The sequence below is a fragment of the Mytilinidion resinicola genome, assembly GCF_010093595.1.
Source record: "Mytilinidion resinicola strain CBS 304.34 unplaced genomic scaffold BDZ99scaffold_1, whole genome shotgun sequence".
NCBI lineage: Eukaryota > Fungi > Ascomycota > Dothideomycetes > Mytilinidiales > Mytilinidiaceae > Mytilinidion > Mytilinidion resinicola.
This window is the reverse complement of record NW_022985437.1, coordinates 2,633,854-2,648,163: the sequence shown is the minus strand read 5'-3', so window position 1 is coordinate 2,648,163 and position 14,310 is coordinate 2,633,854. Positions and strand designations below refer to the sequence as shown.

General features: G+C 53.4%; 8 protein-coding genes and 1 non-coding gene across 9 annotated transcripts; 2 read left to right on the top strand and 7 right to left on the bottom strand.

Moving 5' to 3' along the window:
• Positions 1–403: 403 nt before the first annotated feature.
• Positions 404–961, bottom strand: BDZ99DRAFT_368329 (uncharacterized protein; the record flags this gene model as incomplete). The annotated part of the gene is made up of 1 exon (XM_033714779.1): positions 404–961. A coding segment is annotated over one exon (558 nt), but the record flags the coding sequence as incomplete, so codon positions are not given.
• Positions 962–1,341: 380 nt separating this feature from the next.
• Positions 1,342–1,439, bottom strand: BDZ99DRAFT_t6. The gene has a single exon. It is a non-coding gene; the product is annotated as a tRNA-Ser (tRNA).
• A 423-nt stretch (positions 1,440–1,862) lies between these two features.
• On the bottom strand, positions 1,863–3,790 carry BDZ99DRAFT_405605 (sugar transporter). Its single transcript, XM_033716429.1, has 4 exons — positions 3,670–3,790; positions 3,415–3,612; positions 3,149–3,359; positions 1,863–3,089 (listed from the first exon to the last, which is right to left on the bottom strand). Exons 1-4 carry the CDS (start codon positions 3,756–3,758, stop codon positions 2,001–2,003), a joined length of 1,587 nt encoding a protein of 528 aa, XP_033584693.1. The 5' UTR covers positions 3,759–3,790; the 3' UTR covers positions 1,863–2,000.
• A 1,912-nt stretch (positions 3,791–5,702) lies between these two features.
• BDZ99DRAFT_513952 (ankyrin) lies at positions 5,703–6,197 on the bottom strand (the record flags this gene model as incomplete). The annotated part of the gene is made up of 1 exon (XM_033724767.1): positions 5,703–6,197. One exon carries the CDS (start codon positions 6,195–6,197, stop codon positions 5,703–5,705), a length of 495 nt encoding a protein of 164 aa, XP_033584692.1.
• A 441-nt stretch (positions 6,198–6,638) lies between these two features.
• Positions 6,639–7,365, bottom strand: BDZ99DRAFT_513951 (uncharacterized protein; the record flags this gene model as incomplete). The annotated part of the gene is made up of 2 exons (XM_033724766.1): positions 6,639–6,796; positions 6,858–7,365. 2 exons carry the CDS (start codon positions 7,363–7,365, stop codon positions 6,639–6,641), a joined length of 666 nt encoding a protein of 221 aa, XP_033584691.1.
• A 472-nt stretch (positions 7,366–7,837) lies between these two features.
• Positions 7,838–8,558, bottom strand: BDZ99DRAFT_457460 (uncharacterized protein). The gene has a single exon (XM_033718679.1). It carries the CDS (start codon positions 8,195–8,197, stop codon positions 7,991–7,993), a length of 207 nt encoding a protein of 68 aa, XP_033584690.1. The 5' UTR covers positions 8,198–8,558; the 3' UTR covers positions 7,838–7,990.
• Positions 8,559–8,756: 198 nt separating this feature from the next.
• BDZ99DRAFT_432056 (sure-like protein) lies at positions 8,757–10,200 on the bottom strand (the record flags this gene model as incomplete). The annotated part of the gene is made up of 3 exons (XM_033717316.1): positions 9,878–10,200; positions 8,870–9,804; positions 8,757–8,820 (listed from the first exon to the last, which is right to left on the bottom strand). The coding sequence occupies exons 1-3, from the start codon at positions 9,887–9,889 to the stop codon at positions 8,757–8,759; spliced, it is 1,011 nt and encodes a 336-aa protein (XP_033584689.1). The 5' UTR covers positions 9,890–10,200.
• Positions 10,201–10,886: 686 nt separating this feature from the next.
• BDZ99DRAFT_373467 (1,3,6,8-tetra-HN reductase) lies at positions 10,887–11,747 on the top strand (the record flags this gene model as incomplete). The annotated part of the gene is made up of 2 exons (XM_033714874.1): positions 10,887–11,655; positions 11,710–11,747. The coding sequence occupies 2 exons, from the start codon at positions 10,887–10,889 to the stop codon at positions 11,745–11,747; spliced, it is 807 nt and encodes a 268-aa protein (XP_033584688.1).
• A 753-nt stretch (positions 11,748–12,500) lies between these two features.
• BDZ99DRAFT_405596 (uncharacterized protein) lies at positions 12,501–13,899 on the top strand. The gene is made up of 2 exons (XM_033716428.1): positions 12,501–13,021; positions 13,086–13,899. Exons 1-2 carry the CDS (start codon positions 12,700–12,702, stop codon positions 13,562–13,564), a joined length of 801 nt encoding a protein of 266 aa, XP_033584687.1. The 5' UTR covers positions 12,501–12,699; the 3' UTR covers positions 13,565–13,899.
• The last annotated feature ends 411 nt before the right edge of the window (positions 13,900–14,310 follow it).

The window sequence follows — 14,310 nt, the reverse complement described above, 5'->3', positions numbered from 1 at the left end:
AAAACTTCAGCATGCTTCTAGTTGCATTTCTTGAAATCCAGCGAATCTGGAGCCGTTCAATTTCCGGTCTCATATTTACCATTGATCTGGTAGCAGGGAAGATAGATGCTTGGCATCCAACTAGATGGTAGTCCACCCTGAATGGTATCCCCGCTTGATTTTGATCCCGATTGAACGGTTCCTCGTCGTCGACTCTAGAGTGGCGATCCGTCTAACCGACCATGCTACGCCAGAAAGTCCCGTCGACGCCGCAATGCCCTGACTAAACTCTTTTATACAGTCATTTACGCACCCAGTGTGCCTGCAATTATCCCACGCCCATCCGATGTCCTATACATATCATACACCCTCCCCATTATCCCACCTACTCCCCGCCCTTCTTCCCGCTCTCTTTCTCCGCCCCATCCTTCTTCCCCTCATCCTCCCCCTCCCCTTCTCTATTCTTCCCCCAATTCCACACCTCCCAAACCTGCCCCAAAATCAAATCCCCATACCCCCTCCCCTCATCCAACGCCTCCCGCTCCTCCCTCAACCTCTTCTCCTTCCACCCCTCCTCTTCCTTCCCCATCCACACCCTCTCCAACACCCCCTTCCCCTTTCCCTCCCCTCTATCCATTTCCCCCAACCCCCTCACCCCCTCCCTCCTCACCTCCTCCTGCGCCCTCAACCGCGCCTTCACCTCCCGCGCCCGCTCCGTCGGCAGCTCCCCCGGCGCGCCTACCTTACTCGCCACATTCTTCCAGATTCCTTGGCCCGTCCGCTGGTGCGTGATGTGCGAGGCGGAGGTCAGCCACACGGCGCCGAGGCCGAAGGTGTAGATGTCGAGTTTGCGGGGAGGGAGGGCGGCGATGGCAGGGCAGGCGAAAAGGAGGGTCCAGGAGAGGGTATGCGTTAAGGCGGCGAATTGGGCGGCGCGTTGGGCCTCGAATTGGTCGGGGGAGAGGGGGGAGGAGGAGGGGGGTTGGGAGGGGGTTTGGGGGGTGGAGGTGGACATTCTGGTTCGGAGGCGGAGAGCGCGTGGTTCAGAGGCGGCGCGATGCGCGGAGTTGGAGTACGGTCGTGTGGATTGAGTTGATATGGGAGTGGTGTTTGTGTAGGAGGGGGTGGGTGGGGTTGCAATTGATGGGCTGGTGATGCGCACGTTGAAGCTTGGTGCTCTCTCTAACCTCACTCAGGACTCAAAAAATATATGACGCGCCCCTGGCCTCGCTTCAACCTTCCCATCCGCTTCGACCTTCCCCGTCATGCCCGCACCCAAGCAAAAATTCACCACCCAGCATGTGCTTCCATCCCATCTTTCCCCCTTGCCTACAAAAAATACAAAAGAAAACGCGTGTTCTGCGACACAGACAGGATTCGAACCTGTGCGACCGAAGTCATATGATAGCTGAAGAATGAATCGTTCGAGTCATACCCATTAACCACTCTGGCACTGTGTCTACTGCAGAATAATCGATGCTCGGATATTATTCTGTATATCATGCCTAGTCAGCGAAGGAGAGATGGGAGATATTTGCGAGCGAGCTTTGGAGAAGTGTGGATTTGGGAGGGGGCATGGGTGAATAATTGATTGGCGGGAACGCAGCTCGCCTCACCGCAACTTCAAGGTCACGGGACGCGGAGTAAACACCAAGTTTTCACGAAGCGTGATAATCCAACATTCCAAGGTTCTCGCTGTGGTCGAGCTGATCAAACCACACTTTTATCACGCTTTCGCAGACCAATCAGGTAATTTAACTTTGAATATTGATTTCATTTCGATCATCTGTTCGCAGCATAGCATACTGTACACTCATCAAGACTCTAGATCAGATCCATCCAATCTAGCCTTTCCTATCGTACCACCGAAAGTTTCAAGCTCAGGATATCAAACCCGCAAACCCACCGCCAGCGCCACACTAACGAGAGCAGCTAGACGCCACGACCCCTGCCATTATCCATTATTTTTCTCAACCTCGACTCTTCCTCTCCGCCGGGGTATATTCCACAATTCTCTTTTTTCATACCATCTCCGACTTCACATGCTCATCACTCGTCCTCCCCAACGCCGCCAACTTCTCGCTCACGATCGCATTCTTCGGCGCCCGCTGCCCGACATGGGTCTTCCACGCCAACGTGCCAATATTCTTCGGCCCATTAATATCCGTAAACATATCCTCCACCTCCTCTAGCTGCTTGCCAGCCGTCTCGGGGAACATGAAGAACACGTGGATAAACATCGCGACACAGAAGACACCAAAGAGAATGTACGTCTTCCACTTGATGTTCTCAAAGCTCGGGGGTACGAAGTAGCCGAGCGCGAAGTTGAAGGCCCAGTTGGCCGACGTGGAGAGCGCCACGGCCTTGCCACGCACGCGGAGCGGGAACAGCTCGGGCGGGTAGATCCACGAGACGGGGCCCCAGGTGGGCGCGAACGAGGCGACGAAGAGGTAGGAGCAGGCGATGACGGCTTTGGCGGCGTGGCCGCTGACTTGCCAAGAAGCGGCGGCGATGCCGTCGACGCCGCCGGGGGGGGCAGGATGGCCGTAGGTTGCGAGGATGCCGGCGTTGGCGAAGAGCCAGGTGCCCATGAGAGTTGCGCCGACTAGGAGAGTCGGGCGGCGGCCCCATTTGTCGACCCAGAGGAGCGCGGGGACGGTCATGCAGACGTTGATGACGTACTGGATGGACGAAGAGACGAGGAGGTTGTTGCCGCTCAGGCCGGCCATGGCGAAGACGTAGGTGATATAGTACATCATCACGTTCATTCCGGTGAGTTGCGACCAAATCTGGGTGAAGATACCGATGTGGGTACGGTTGATCATGTGGGGTTTGAGGAGCTCGAGGTAGGTGACGTCGGCGTTTTGACGCTCGAATTCGCAGTAGGCTTGGATCTCGACGAATTCGTCGTTGACGAGCTTGCTGTTTGGGTCGCCTTTGCCGAGCACGAGGATGAGGACGTCTTTGCACTCTTCCCAGCGGTCCTTGCGGGCTAGCCAACGGGGCGACTCGGGAAGCAGCATCATGCCAAAGAAGAGGATGATGGCTGGAATGGCTTGAAGACCCCAGGGGATACGGAAGGCGGCAGTGCCGTTGATGAAGGAGCAGCCCTGAAGTATTGTAAGTAGTGCACTTGAAAGGTGTAAGGGGTAGGATTTAAGATGCTTACGTAGCTGATGTAGAACATGATCATGATTCCCCAAGTGATGGCCCATTGCTGAGCACCAACGAGACGACCACGAAGTTTAGGCTCGGCCAATTCGGAAATGTAAACAGGAACCTGAGCGGAGCAGATGCCCACGCAGAGACCGTTGATGATTCTACCGACGATCAACATGGCGACGTCTTGCGATGCGCAGACGATAATACAGCCAATGCACCTGCGCGTGTCAGTATGATTTGAGACGAATCAAGATGGCAGGGCTATAGTCGTACCAGAGGACAGAGCCGATCATGATAGCCTTCTTTCGGCCCAGTCTATCAGTGATGAAGCCCGACGCGAGTGCACCCAGCCAACTTCCACCAGCCATTGAGGCCGTGATGCCACCCTGGACATCAGAGTTGGGGCCTGGGCATGTTCCGTCAGCCAGACGGCTACTGCTGAAGTAGCAACGGTATGGTTTGCCAGAGATACTATCCAGCCATCAGTGGATTGAACAAATTGCTAAGCGAAGATGGTGGTGAACATACATGGCGCTCATAGACGAGATATCAAAACCAAACAGACCACCGCCAATGATGGCGATGGCTGCTATCAAGTAGATATTACCAACAGGCATGTTGTTTTTCTGTTGTGCTCTATGTCTTGCTGGATGAAGTGGTGGAGAAGAAGAGCACAAAGGCAGCGCGGCTGGTGGTCCTTTATAAACCATGGTTCAGCGGCAGGCTGTTCGCGGCCAGAACTCCGGGGTTGAACCACACGATGCAACGCGAGACACAAGGCGTCCAGAGGAGGATGTTGCTCCCACACGAGAGGCCGGGCTGAACAAGGCATCTTAGTTTCCCCAAACTGCCACCTCCGGGGACAGCTCTTCGAGGCATGCACACAGACGATGGCTGCGGGCACCACCAATAGCGGCCGCCGCGAACGCCAACCTTCCCTGCTAGCAGGCGAACGGTCGGAACCTGGCCGCATCCTGGTCGTGCTGGCGCATCAGAGACGCGAGATGCAGAGGTTGAGCTGAAGGGCCCGAGGTCGCCCTGCGTCAGTGGCGGCGCCATGGCCTGGGGAATCTGGGGTGGCACGACTTTGCTGGCCGCCACGAGAGACAGAAAATCCTCGCACTCCCTGTTTGCGCCATGTTCGCGCTATGTCTGCGGCACAGAAATTCGGCAGCCTGGGCCACTACTGCCTCCTCACCCTTCCCATCGCCTTTCCCCGCCCTTTGATGCGCGCTGGAGGGACTGATGGACGTCCTCAAGGATTCCGGCTGACGGGAGCGACACGCTAGACACGGCTGCTACAATAAGCTTTCAGCCAGGATGCAGCCCTGTCGCCGCAGCGTTACATCGACGACCTCAGGGTTCAAAGCCGCTTATGAACAGCCATTGACCACCACCATCACCGGATCAACAAGCTGCCTCGAACACGCTTTCTTTGCCTCGCTGCTGCCAATGGCATCTCGTTACCCCTCCTCCGCCTCTGCAACCGCCTCAGGTGAGCCGTCACAGTGGTCGCAATGAACCTTCGCTGGTGGTTCGATGCAGCTGCTGCAACCGGCGACGACAACAATAACCCAGACGCCATGCCCAGCATGCAATGCGAGTGCGATGCGGCATATGGCTCGTCCTTTGTCCAGTCAGGAGGAGTGTTGCTGGCACTCGGTTCGGACGCCCTGTAAAGAACGGGCACGTTTTCAACATGCATCGCTCGCTCCTGTGCTGCCTGCATTCTGAATCTCATAGGTGAAAAGCTTGCTCCCTGGATTCAGAGCTTCACGTGGCGTGGCATTTCTTCGAAAGGCGGGCCTGCCAAAGAATATTTCCATTTTGAAATAATCGACTGATTATGAATGAAACCTGCAAGCGTTAACCAGGAAAAGCTTCGCGAATAGCTGCCCACCAGCCAAAGAAAAACCCTGGTCCGTGGCTGCTAGGTGTGCTAATTACAGCATAGCGAACAGCTGATTGGAAGAAGCATGTACCTGCAGTCCAAGCATTTGCGGAACACTCTCGTACGTCGCAGAATGCCGCACTCGACTCGGCCGGATGGCATACTGGTTTCGGAGAGCTACCCTCAACCACCGTCGAGTCGTCCCTAAGGCCTGACGAACACCTGATCTGAAGAAAGTGTAGTGGCTCGTTAGGTATTGTCCCTGCCTACGTGCACCAACTGCGTATGTGGTTTCCTCCTGATCAGCTGTTCGTCAATCCTCCTCGTCTTTCAAGCGGCGGTCTAAAGTAGTAGCATTCCAAATCTAGAATCCAGCATCCGGGCTTCACCAATCCCGGATGCCAGGAACCTGGCTCGGCTCATACGCAGCGGGACACAAACGACGCGGCAAGGTCTCACTAAGAAGTGCTATTCCGCACCGCTCGGGCTTAGATGAGAGTGCAAGTCGTCTTCTGTGCTGTCGAAGCGAGCGATTCTGATAGATTTTCTCTTTCAGAATCGCCAAGAGTCTTTTGGCTGTGATTGCGAACGGCCTCTCCATAGCCATGTTCAATAGCTGTAATAAGCTCTTCTTAACCCCAAGAAAGCCGCCATTTCATTGTCCTCGTTTTCACCAATCGCCTGGGTGGAACAGTAGCCGATGTTCCTCGCTTGCTTTGTTTGCGCAGAATGTGATCAGGTACCAGTAGGGCGTCAGACCTTCTTTTCGTTTGGCAGTGCGATCGGCTCCTGCGTCGACCAGAGCCTTTGCGATAGCAACTTGCAGATCCTTACCCTCCCGTTTCTGCGCTAGGATATGGAGAGCGGTACTCTGACCAGCGCTTGCTTTGTTCACCGACGCTCCTCGTGAAAGCAGGAGTTGAACGACTGCGAATTGCGAAGTATCGACAGCATAGAGCAGTCCTGTTATTTTACTTCTTGGAAGGGTCGAATCCACGTTAATGCCGTCGCGAAGATGTTTTTGTACTAAGAGAAATTGACCAAGCCATGCAGCACGATGCAGCGGGAACGCTTCTAAAGTGCTTAGCCGCCCCACCGCCGCGGAAGTTGATCTGAAGTCGTCAAGTTCTTGTTGAGCGCGAGGATAGATGAGCCTCATTTCCATTTCAAATTTTCGTTCCTCTGCCTCTTGTCTAGAGAGGCGGGCAGCATATCTTGAAGCCTCTGTAAACAGAAATTCATAAGAGGCATTCCTAGGGAGAAAATGTCGATAAAGGCCCGCTTCGCTTGGATTGCCCATGAGTTCTAAAATGTTGGCTAGGAGGCTGATAGTTTCCAAGAACGGTCACTCCTGAGACTTGAAAAGTTTCTTTTTGCATGTTAGAGCTGCCTGTGCGTGGGAAAGAGCATGAGGAAGGTCTCCTGCTGCAACATATATCTCTGCAGAAGAGTGGAGTAGGGACGCTTGCATTGCAGGAGGATTTTCCTTGGTGCCTTCGTCCAAAAGCGCAGTAATAATTTCCTGGGCCTTCATCGCTTTGCCTTGGCCTAAGTTCGAAATAGCGAGCTAGACTTTCAGTTCTATTACATCGACGTTGTGTGAGAATTAAGAGTCCATGGCGTGTTTTCCGGTGATGCATTTCGTCAATAGGGATTCGGCCTCAGAATACCTCTTGTCTCGTAGGGCTTCCTCCGCTTTCCGATAACGAATTTGATACAAAAGCTTCTCGAAATCATCTTCCTGTTCAAGGGGCTGTGCCGCATCTGTCCTTAAAGTTAGTGTTTTGAAACAGTGGCTAAATCGTTCAGGCTCAACGGTGAATACCTTCTTCCGTCACTGTCCCAGGAATCCAACAGTGAATAGACCTCCTTCGAGTCTCATCTAGTCCGACAACCGATCCAAAAGCTTGTGTTAGAGCATCGATACCCTCGCTCTGGCTGTATATACTGCTGTGTTGAGAAAATAAGCTACCATGATAGGTGCTGGAATTACTTTCGGAATAGTTGTCTAGAACAGTGCTAGCGTCACTTCCGACGTAATCGCTTGCAACCGAGAGAATCTCTTTGGCACATCGCAGATGCTGTTTGAGGTGTTCTGTCCTCGTATCGCAGTCCTCCGATCCATTAATTTTCACTGGTGAATTGAGAAATTTGTCCGCCGAGACTCTGCGATCGTACTGCCGTCTTAGGGGCTCTAAATTTGCCACGCCATCTCTCGTTATCATGACATTCGTTGACGACGTCGCATCTCGGAGCATTGTCGCGTGTCGGATTCCAAATTGATCATCGCAGGAGCTCTCGATTTGCACTGGTGGCACACCCTGCGCAGGCATTGCCGGAGGCTGTGCTCTAGCCAATATTGACTGAACATCAGAGATTCGGCCTTGTAGAGCAGTGATTTCTGCGTGCAGCGACGCACGAACCACCTCGATTGATGCACCAGAATCTAACAACGCGCCTCTAAAAGCCTTGTCAGCATCGCGAAGTTCGAAAAGAACGCCACCTCTGCCTCGCAAACGTCGTCAAGATGCGGCATGTTTACGGGCATACAACGCTATGTCCAGACTATTCGTCGGTGGCCAAGGAAAGGCTCCTCTATAAGCTTTCGATAGGATTGTGGGAACGAGCCGATGCTCGGGCCCCGCCATCTCGACTCTTGACAGCCCACAGGAGTCTATCGATGGAGTAAAACATTAACGAAGAACTACCCACATGTTAATCATTTGCAAGGTCATCAAAATTGCCGATATACAACTTCCCACCTCGCCCCTAATCCTTTTGATCTCGTCTAAGCGCGAAGGCCGTGACTTTTCGAAAGATGTCCATTCCAAATCGGTCCCCACTACTAAATTCGGGGAGCGCTGTTTTAAGCTGTGTAAGGGTTTCTTTGCAATCTTCCAAAATTTTCTCGACGTTGTCAAATAGTGTCCTATATGGGGGTTTCCTTCGCCCAGTCTTCTAATAAAGCTGCCCAATATTGGGACGCGTAAAGGCAGTCCCTAAAGACGCGAGGACATTGGAAATATTAGAGAGCTCAGACTCGAAAGCCGCTATTGTGGTATCGCTTCTGGTGGTGGACTCAATCAAACTATGGATGGCGAGAGAAGCGCGAACGGCGGCGGTGGCAAGCCCAGCAGCTGTTCCAGCTATACCGACAGGATCCATTTGGTCGTGTGTCTTATAAATAGACGCAACGATGAGTAAATGGATTAGCCTGGGCGTTTTCGTGAGTCCGGGTAGGTATGTCGAACGACGGGAACGACGAGGCTGAAGATGCGTTCCTTGGCCTAGCCTTCTGGATATGGGAGGACGATTTGGAAACGCAAAGAGATGGCAGATGTGAAATGAGAAACAAGTCTGGACTAAGGAGCAGAGTGGGAGCGAGAAGCGAATTGTTGTAGTAGATGTAGGGAGAAGTCTGGAGGTTCGTGGTGGGACATCCGAGAAGACAGGCGCATATGCATCTGATCAAGCCTCTCACATGACTTTTGTGCATCAACGCCAAAAGCAACACAGCCTCGTCGATCTCAGAAATGAAGCTTTTGACATATGCAATTAATGAGACGTTTGTTTCGAAGGTTTATTCGGTCTGTAGCCAGACATTTAATGGAACTGAACAATGTCAAGGCCATATCAATAACAGCAGCAATCTATGCTGTGTCCTTATGCTCCCTCTAAACCCTCATCGTAGTTTTGTTCCTCGTAACGCCGTATGCTAGATGCACTAAAGTTCCAATTCTCCCTTGAAGCCAGCTACATGCATGAAGTTCGCCCGTAGTGGAGTAACGCTATGCTCGTCAGTATTATAGTTATCCCACACGGCGAGTCCTCACGTACCTGGTATATTTTTCCTTGACGGCCCAGCCATCATTGCCAGGCTCGGCATCCTCGACACTCTGATAGACGTCTTTGAGCCGTGGCGCCCACTTGAAGTGCTTATGCGTGTACCGCACATGGTTGGCACCAGTCGGGGTATTGTATCCACTGCTCGCGCCCTCAACGCCCTGTTCTTTCCTCCCTGCCCGCTCCTCTGCTTCTCGCATCTGCATCTCGACCTCCTCGGCGCCCTCGTCCTCCTCTTCCGGTACTTCTATCTCCTGGAAGCATGACCCCGACGTCCACCGATTCTGCAGCATTTCTGTCCATAGCGTCTTGCGCTCGCCAACTTTCTCAACTAGTGGCACGTTGACAGAATACAGGTGAGCGTTTGGATCCCAGTTCTTGGCTAGATAGTCGATCACCTTGACAGAGTGTGCAGAGGCAGCAGCAATGATAGCGGGGTCGTCGTTCCGGTTGAAGAAGGCGAAGGAGAGGGCAATGGAGCGCACACCACAAACAGCTGCTTCCATAGCACCACCTATCGTCCCACTCGACAGGCTGAATACCGCAGTGGTGTTCCTGCCATAGTTCGGCCCGCTTACGACGAGGTCGATTGGGCCCCGCGACTTGAAGTAGTGGTGCAATCCAATCTGCACGCACGAAGCGGGCGTGCTGTCAACGAGTATCCATTCCTCCTCATTTGAATCTTCGGGCAAGGGACGCGCAGAGGTGGTGCCGGTGTTGGAGAGACGGCCGTTGGATTCGGAAAGAGGTGCGGGGCGGAAATAGGTAGGTTTGATAGATTTGCCTACGAGATGGGCTTTGCCTATCCAGGAGCGCTGAGTGTGAGGGAGGACGACGGAGACAGTGTGGCCGGCGGATTGGAGCGAGGTTACGAGGGAGTGGACATATGGCGAAGATTGGTTCGAGGGTGGGCCGTCATCGTTTGTGACCTAGACGTCAAAGAAACGCGGTTAGCAGTGGCCAATTAGAGGTTGTTGAGTGGTTTAGACAAGGCGGACGTACGAGGATGTGCATTTTGCTGGCAATTGGGATTGACAGAGCAATTGAAAAAGTTTTGTTGCGCTGAAAGTACTGCCAAATGATGTGACGGGCAGAGGGGTATAAAACTCAGGCAGGCACACTAGATGATACGGCAGACGGAGCGCGGAAGTGGCCATCCATTATTCTATTGACGCCATACCTAGTATCCCGTGCAGCCAATAGGCACACCGAAATCGCATAAGGACAGAACTCTACGTGCATTCCGAGGCTTGAACTTGTGTCCATACAAAGGGAGTAGAGAAAAGAACAACCAGCATCGATTAAGCTTCATCGAAGTCTCTTGCTATGCTACTTTCAGCCGCATGGGAAAGATGGCGATCCCGGCATCTCTGGAGCGGGCCGACACCGGGTCCCTGAATCTATTCACGGACCGCCAGGCCGCCTCAAGCATCAGGCACGACAGGTGCTGCCATCAACAAGGATGCAATGCGCGACCCACGAGCTGCACAAACCTGCAGGGAAACTCGGCCTGCTGCAAGCAAGAAAGTTACCAGAGCGCATGCACAGACAGGGCCAACAGCGGGAGAAGTGATGTTGGGGCCCCGAGCCCCCTCCCCCTCTATCCACGCCCTCCCACCAGAACAACCCCAAAGCCGAACTCAACACTCCGGCCACAAACACAGCCCGAAATCTCACTCAGGCACAAGAGGGACAAAATGGCCCCTCAACGGCTCGGTGCTGTGGCAGTGAACAGAGGGGCTCCGGCGTCGGGTCCCCGCCCTCCGCCAAATTTATACCGAATACTAGCCACAGTGCGGTGCTATATAGCTACCAGCGCGTCATGCTACCCAATTCTTTCTGCCCTTCAACTCACTTGTTGAACTGACTGTGTAACTCTTCCTCGCCTCGCAACCCTTTTCTCCAGAATCACCAACTTGTTCTCCCCAAACACCTCCAGTAAGTCGCGAGATCGCACCCCGCGTGCCTTCCACAACCCCCAAAGCTCACAAAACACCCAGCAACCTACAAAATGGTCGTCACTGTCCCCACCGCCAGCCTCGAAGGCAAGGTTGCCCTCATCACCGGCGCCGGCCGCGGCATCGGACGCGGCTGTGCCATCGAGCTCGGCAAGCGTGGTGCCTCCGTCGTCGTCAACTACGTCTCCTCCAAGGGCCCCGCTGAGGAGGTCGTCAAGATCATCGAGGGCTTCGACAACGGCGCCAAGGCCATCAGCATCCAAGCCGACGTGTCAAAGGTCTCCGAAATCACCCGCCTGTTCGAGGAGGCCAAGAAGCACTTCGGAAAGCTCGACATCGTCATGAGCAACTCGGGCACAGAGAGCTGGGACAAGACCGAGGACATCACCGAAGAGAAATTCGACCACGTCTTCAACCTCAATGCGCGAGCTCAGTTCTTCGTTGGCCAGGCCGCATACAAGTACATTGAGGATAACGGCCGGGTGATCCTTATGAGCTCGATTGCGGCGGGTCTGTTGGGCGTCAAGGACCACGCGCTGTACAATGCCTCGAAGATGGCTGTTATTGGCATGATCAAGGCATTCGCAACGGACTTTGGCAAGCGCGGTATCACAGTCAACGGTGTGGCCCCTGGTGGCATCAAGAGCGATATGTTCACCCAGAACGCGTGGCACTACATCCCAGGCGGCACTCCGGACATTCCGGCCGCGACTGTCGAGAAGTTGATGGCGGATCACTGCCCGCTAGGACGATGCGCAACGCCCGAGGATGTTGCGAGGGTGGTTGGCTTTTTGTCCAGCGAAGACGGTGGCTGGGTCAATGGTAGGGACCCCCGAATACTTCAGCCAAGGCCAGCTTGTACTAACTTGTTTGCAGGCCAAGTCATCACCATCTCCGGTGGTTCGTCCCAGTAGATCAGCCTTATTACCCCGTATCTCCGGCTGCTCTGTTTATTATGATTATGCATTGATATGGCGATGGGAATAGTGGTTCACGGGCGGCTGCCCAGGCTATCTGCTAGGAGGCTAGATAGAAAATCGAACCTATTGCATCATTATATGACTATGAGTCCTGAGTGTCTGGAACGTCTTCTCGTACTATGAACTTTGTGAAAGTTAGTTGGCTGTATCGTTGTGAGAGGACTTCGACAAGCCAGGCCTCGCGCTAAGAACGGGCGTGCACGTGACCAATATTTCACCACTGATCGAAGTCCTATGGTGAGAATCGGCTAGTTGTCCGAATCATCTAGCCAAGGCCCATCACGAACAAGAATAGACAGAAGACGTAAGCTCGCACCCAACAGCGTAGGTAGCTCACAGACCTATAAGAAGGAGAGACAACGTATGGACTAGCTGTAAAAGCGCAGCGTTTCCTGTAGTTACGTCCTGAACGAATTCTTCCAGTAGAATATCTAATGCAATCAATTGTTTCAGGCCTTCGGCCCTTGCAGAGTGGAAGACGGTTTAAAAAGCTCGAAAGAGCTCTCTCTAGTCACTACTAGCCTTCCGGGGCCGGAAAGAGGGTTTAATGAGTGTTTCACAGGTTTGGCAATTGTAACTTTATCCAAACTATCACGAAAGTCCTTCCATCGGGCCGCGAATTAATCCGGCGCCTAACCCGATTTGATCGGCGAATCAGTTCACCTCAGAAACGACACATTGAACTGAGGACTTTCCGCGCGACTAGTAACGCAATCTACTGCAGACTTTTAGTGCCTCCAATTGATACGAAGAGGGAAATTCAGCTCGAAAAGAGACAGGACATCTGCGAGCTTAGCCTCGAGCTCCTCGACCCCCATCACTTATCCGCCTTGCATGCGGCGTTGCTAGCTGCGCCGAGCCCCCTCGATCTAGAGCCGCCACAACGATGAATAACTTCCCGTCCTTCCTCGACACCTCCTCAGGAGTGGGTCCTAACGTACCGCGTCAGGCTCCGTCACCCAGCTCTGCCTCTCACCAAACCAACGGTATCGGCGGCATCAACATCCCAATGGTGAACGGAATGCCAAGTGGTGGTCAGCAGACCGACATGAACCACCTGTGGGGCATCGTACAGCAGCTCAGCGAGGTGCTGGCCGAGAACAGAGCGCAGACGGCGGGCATCGTGAACGGAGTGCAGCAGCTACAGTCACGAGCGGCGCAAGACGGGGTATCGCCGACCATTGCGCAGGTCAATGGCGAATTGAATAGTATGCGCTCGACATTTTACCCAGAGCCGTAATGGACTGAAGATTGACGTGGATTATTTTGTAGCAAATCGTGCCGCCGAGATCACAGCACTCCGCACCGAACTCAACGCAACCCAAGCCGCGCTCCAAGCCTCCTCCTCGCAGGCATCGTCTATGCGCGGTCTCCTCCTCGACTACGAGAACGCGTTTACTCTGGTGCTCGATAAGCTGCGCCCCTATGCCTACAACCACACCCAAGCGATTCTAGCGCTCCACAAGCACTACCAGCACCTGCTCGAGCAGGAGCGCGCGACGAGCCTAGAGTTACGGCTAGAGCATGCGGAGTGGCAGGCTGGACTGGGACGGGTGGCAGATTATGCGCGATTGGCGCTCAAGGCACAGAATGAAGGCGATTTGCCAGCAGCGAGGAAGATTCAAGATTTGAAGGCTGAGAACCGGGTATTGAGGCGACTGGCCGGATGGCAAGATGCGAGTGATAGTGAGGAGGAAGAAGCAGAGACGAGGGGAGTTGGGACAAGTCCGATGCCATCGCAACAAAATTAGAGGATTTGGGCCAGTCAAGAAAGCTGTGGGCGTGGTTATTGATGCATAGCGCGGCGTTAATTGTCGGATGGGTGATCTTATATGGATTGGTTGTCCTTGAAGTGGGCATTATGCTATTAGGTTGAGAGGACGCTGATCAAAGTCCCTGTAGAGGGTGTGTAGTGCTAGTGTCTTCGGAGAAATCGAACTCTGTATAAGCTATCAAGTACATGATGCCTTTGGTGATTCGCCTGAAAGTTCAGAGCCTTGCCAAAAGTATGCATGCGCTTGCCTAGGGGGAGGGGGCATCCACGGATTTTCAAAAAGTCAGACTCGACGTCTAAGTTTCTCTAGAGCAAATTCTGAACAAATTTTACAGCTGACGGTTAACCAGCTCCTTCATGATTTCGTTTCAGACACTGGAATTCAGCAGCCACGAAGCACTGTCTCGTCGTACAGCGCTGGGCTACAACTCTGGACACCCGCACATATGACCGCTCGGATGCCACTCGATACCACTGCAAAGAGCTGTTCCATTGGCAGTTAGTCAATCAATCAAAAGATATCCTACTTTCCACTGCATCGATGTTTATATCGTACTTGAAATTTCAAAGTCCGAAAGGGCACCCTTAGCAGTGGTAAGCAAGAGAACCCATACCTATATCCTGTGATTGCGTATTAGCTGGAATTACACTTTCGTTTTACTGAACATATGATCACTTTTATCACGATACCGTGGTTGGGAGGCGCGCTCTGATTGATGCTCG

Bases quoted from the DNA above. Each gene is read 5' to 3' on its own strand.
- BDZ99DRAFT_405605 (XM_033716429.1), bottom strand. From the start codon at position 3,758: ATGCCTGTTGGTAATATCTACTTGATAGCAGCCATCGCCATCATTGGC. The intron at 3,613-3,669 runs GTATGTTCACCA...ATGGCTGGATAG, and splicing joins ATCTCGTCTATGAGCGCCAT to TATCTCTGGCAAACCATACC. The intron at 3,360-3,414 runs GTACGACTATAG...TGACACGCGCAG, and splicing joins ATGATCGGCTCTGTCCTCTG to GTGCATTGGCTGTATTATCG.
- BDZ99DRAFT_457460 (XM_033718679.1), bottom strand. From the start codon at position 8,197: ATGGATCCTGTCGGTATAGCTGGAACAGCTGCTGGGCTTGCCACCGCC.
- BDZ99DRAFT_405596 (XM_033716428.1), top strand. From the start codon at position 12,700: ATGAATAACTTCCCGTCCTTCCTCGACACCTCCTCAGGAGTGGGTCCT. The intron at 13,022-13,085 runs GTATGCGCTCGA...ATTATTTTGTAG, and splicing joins GGTCAATGGCGAATTGAATA to CAAATCGTGCCGCCGAGATC.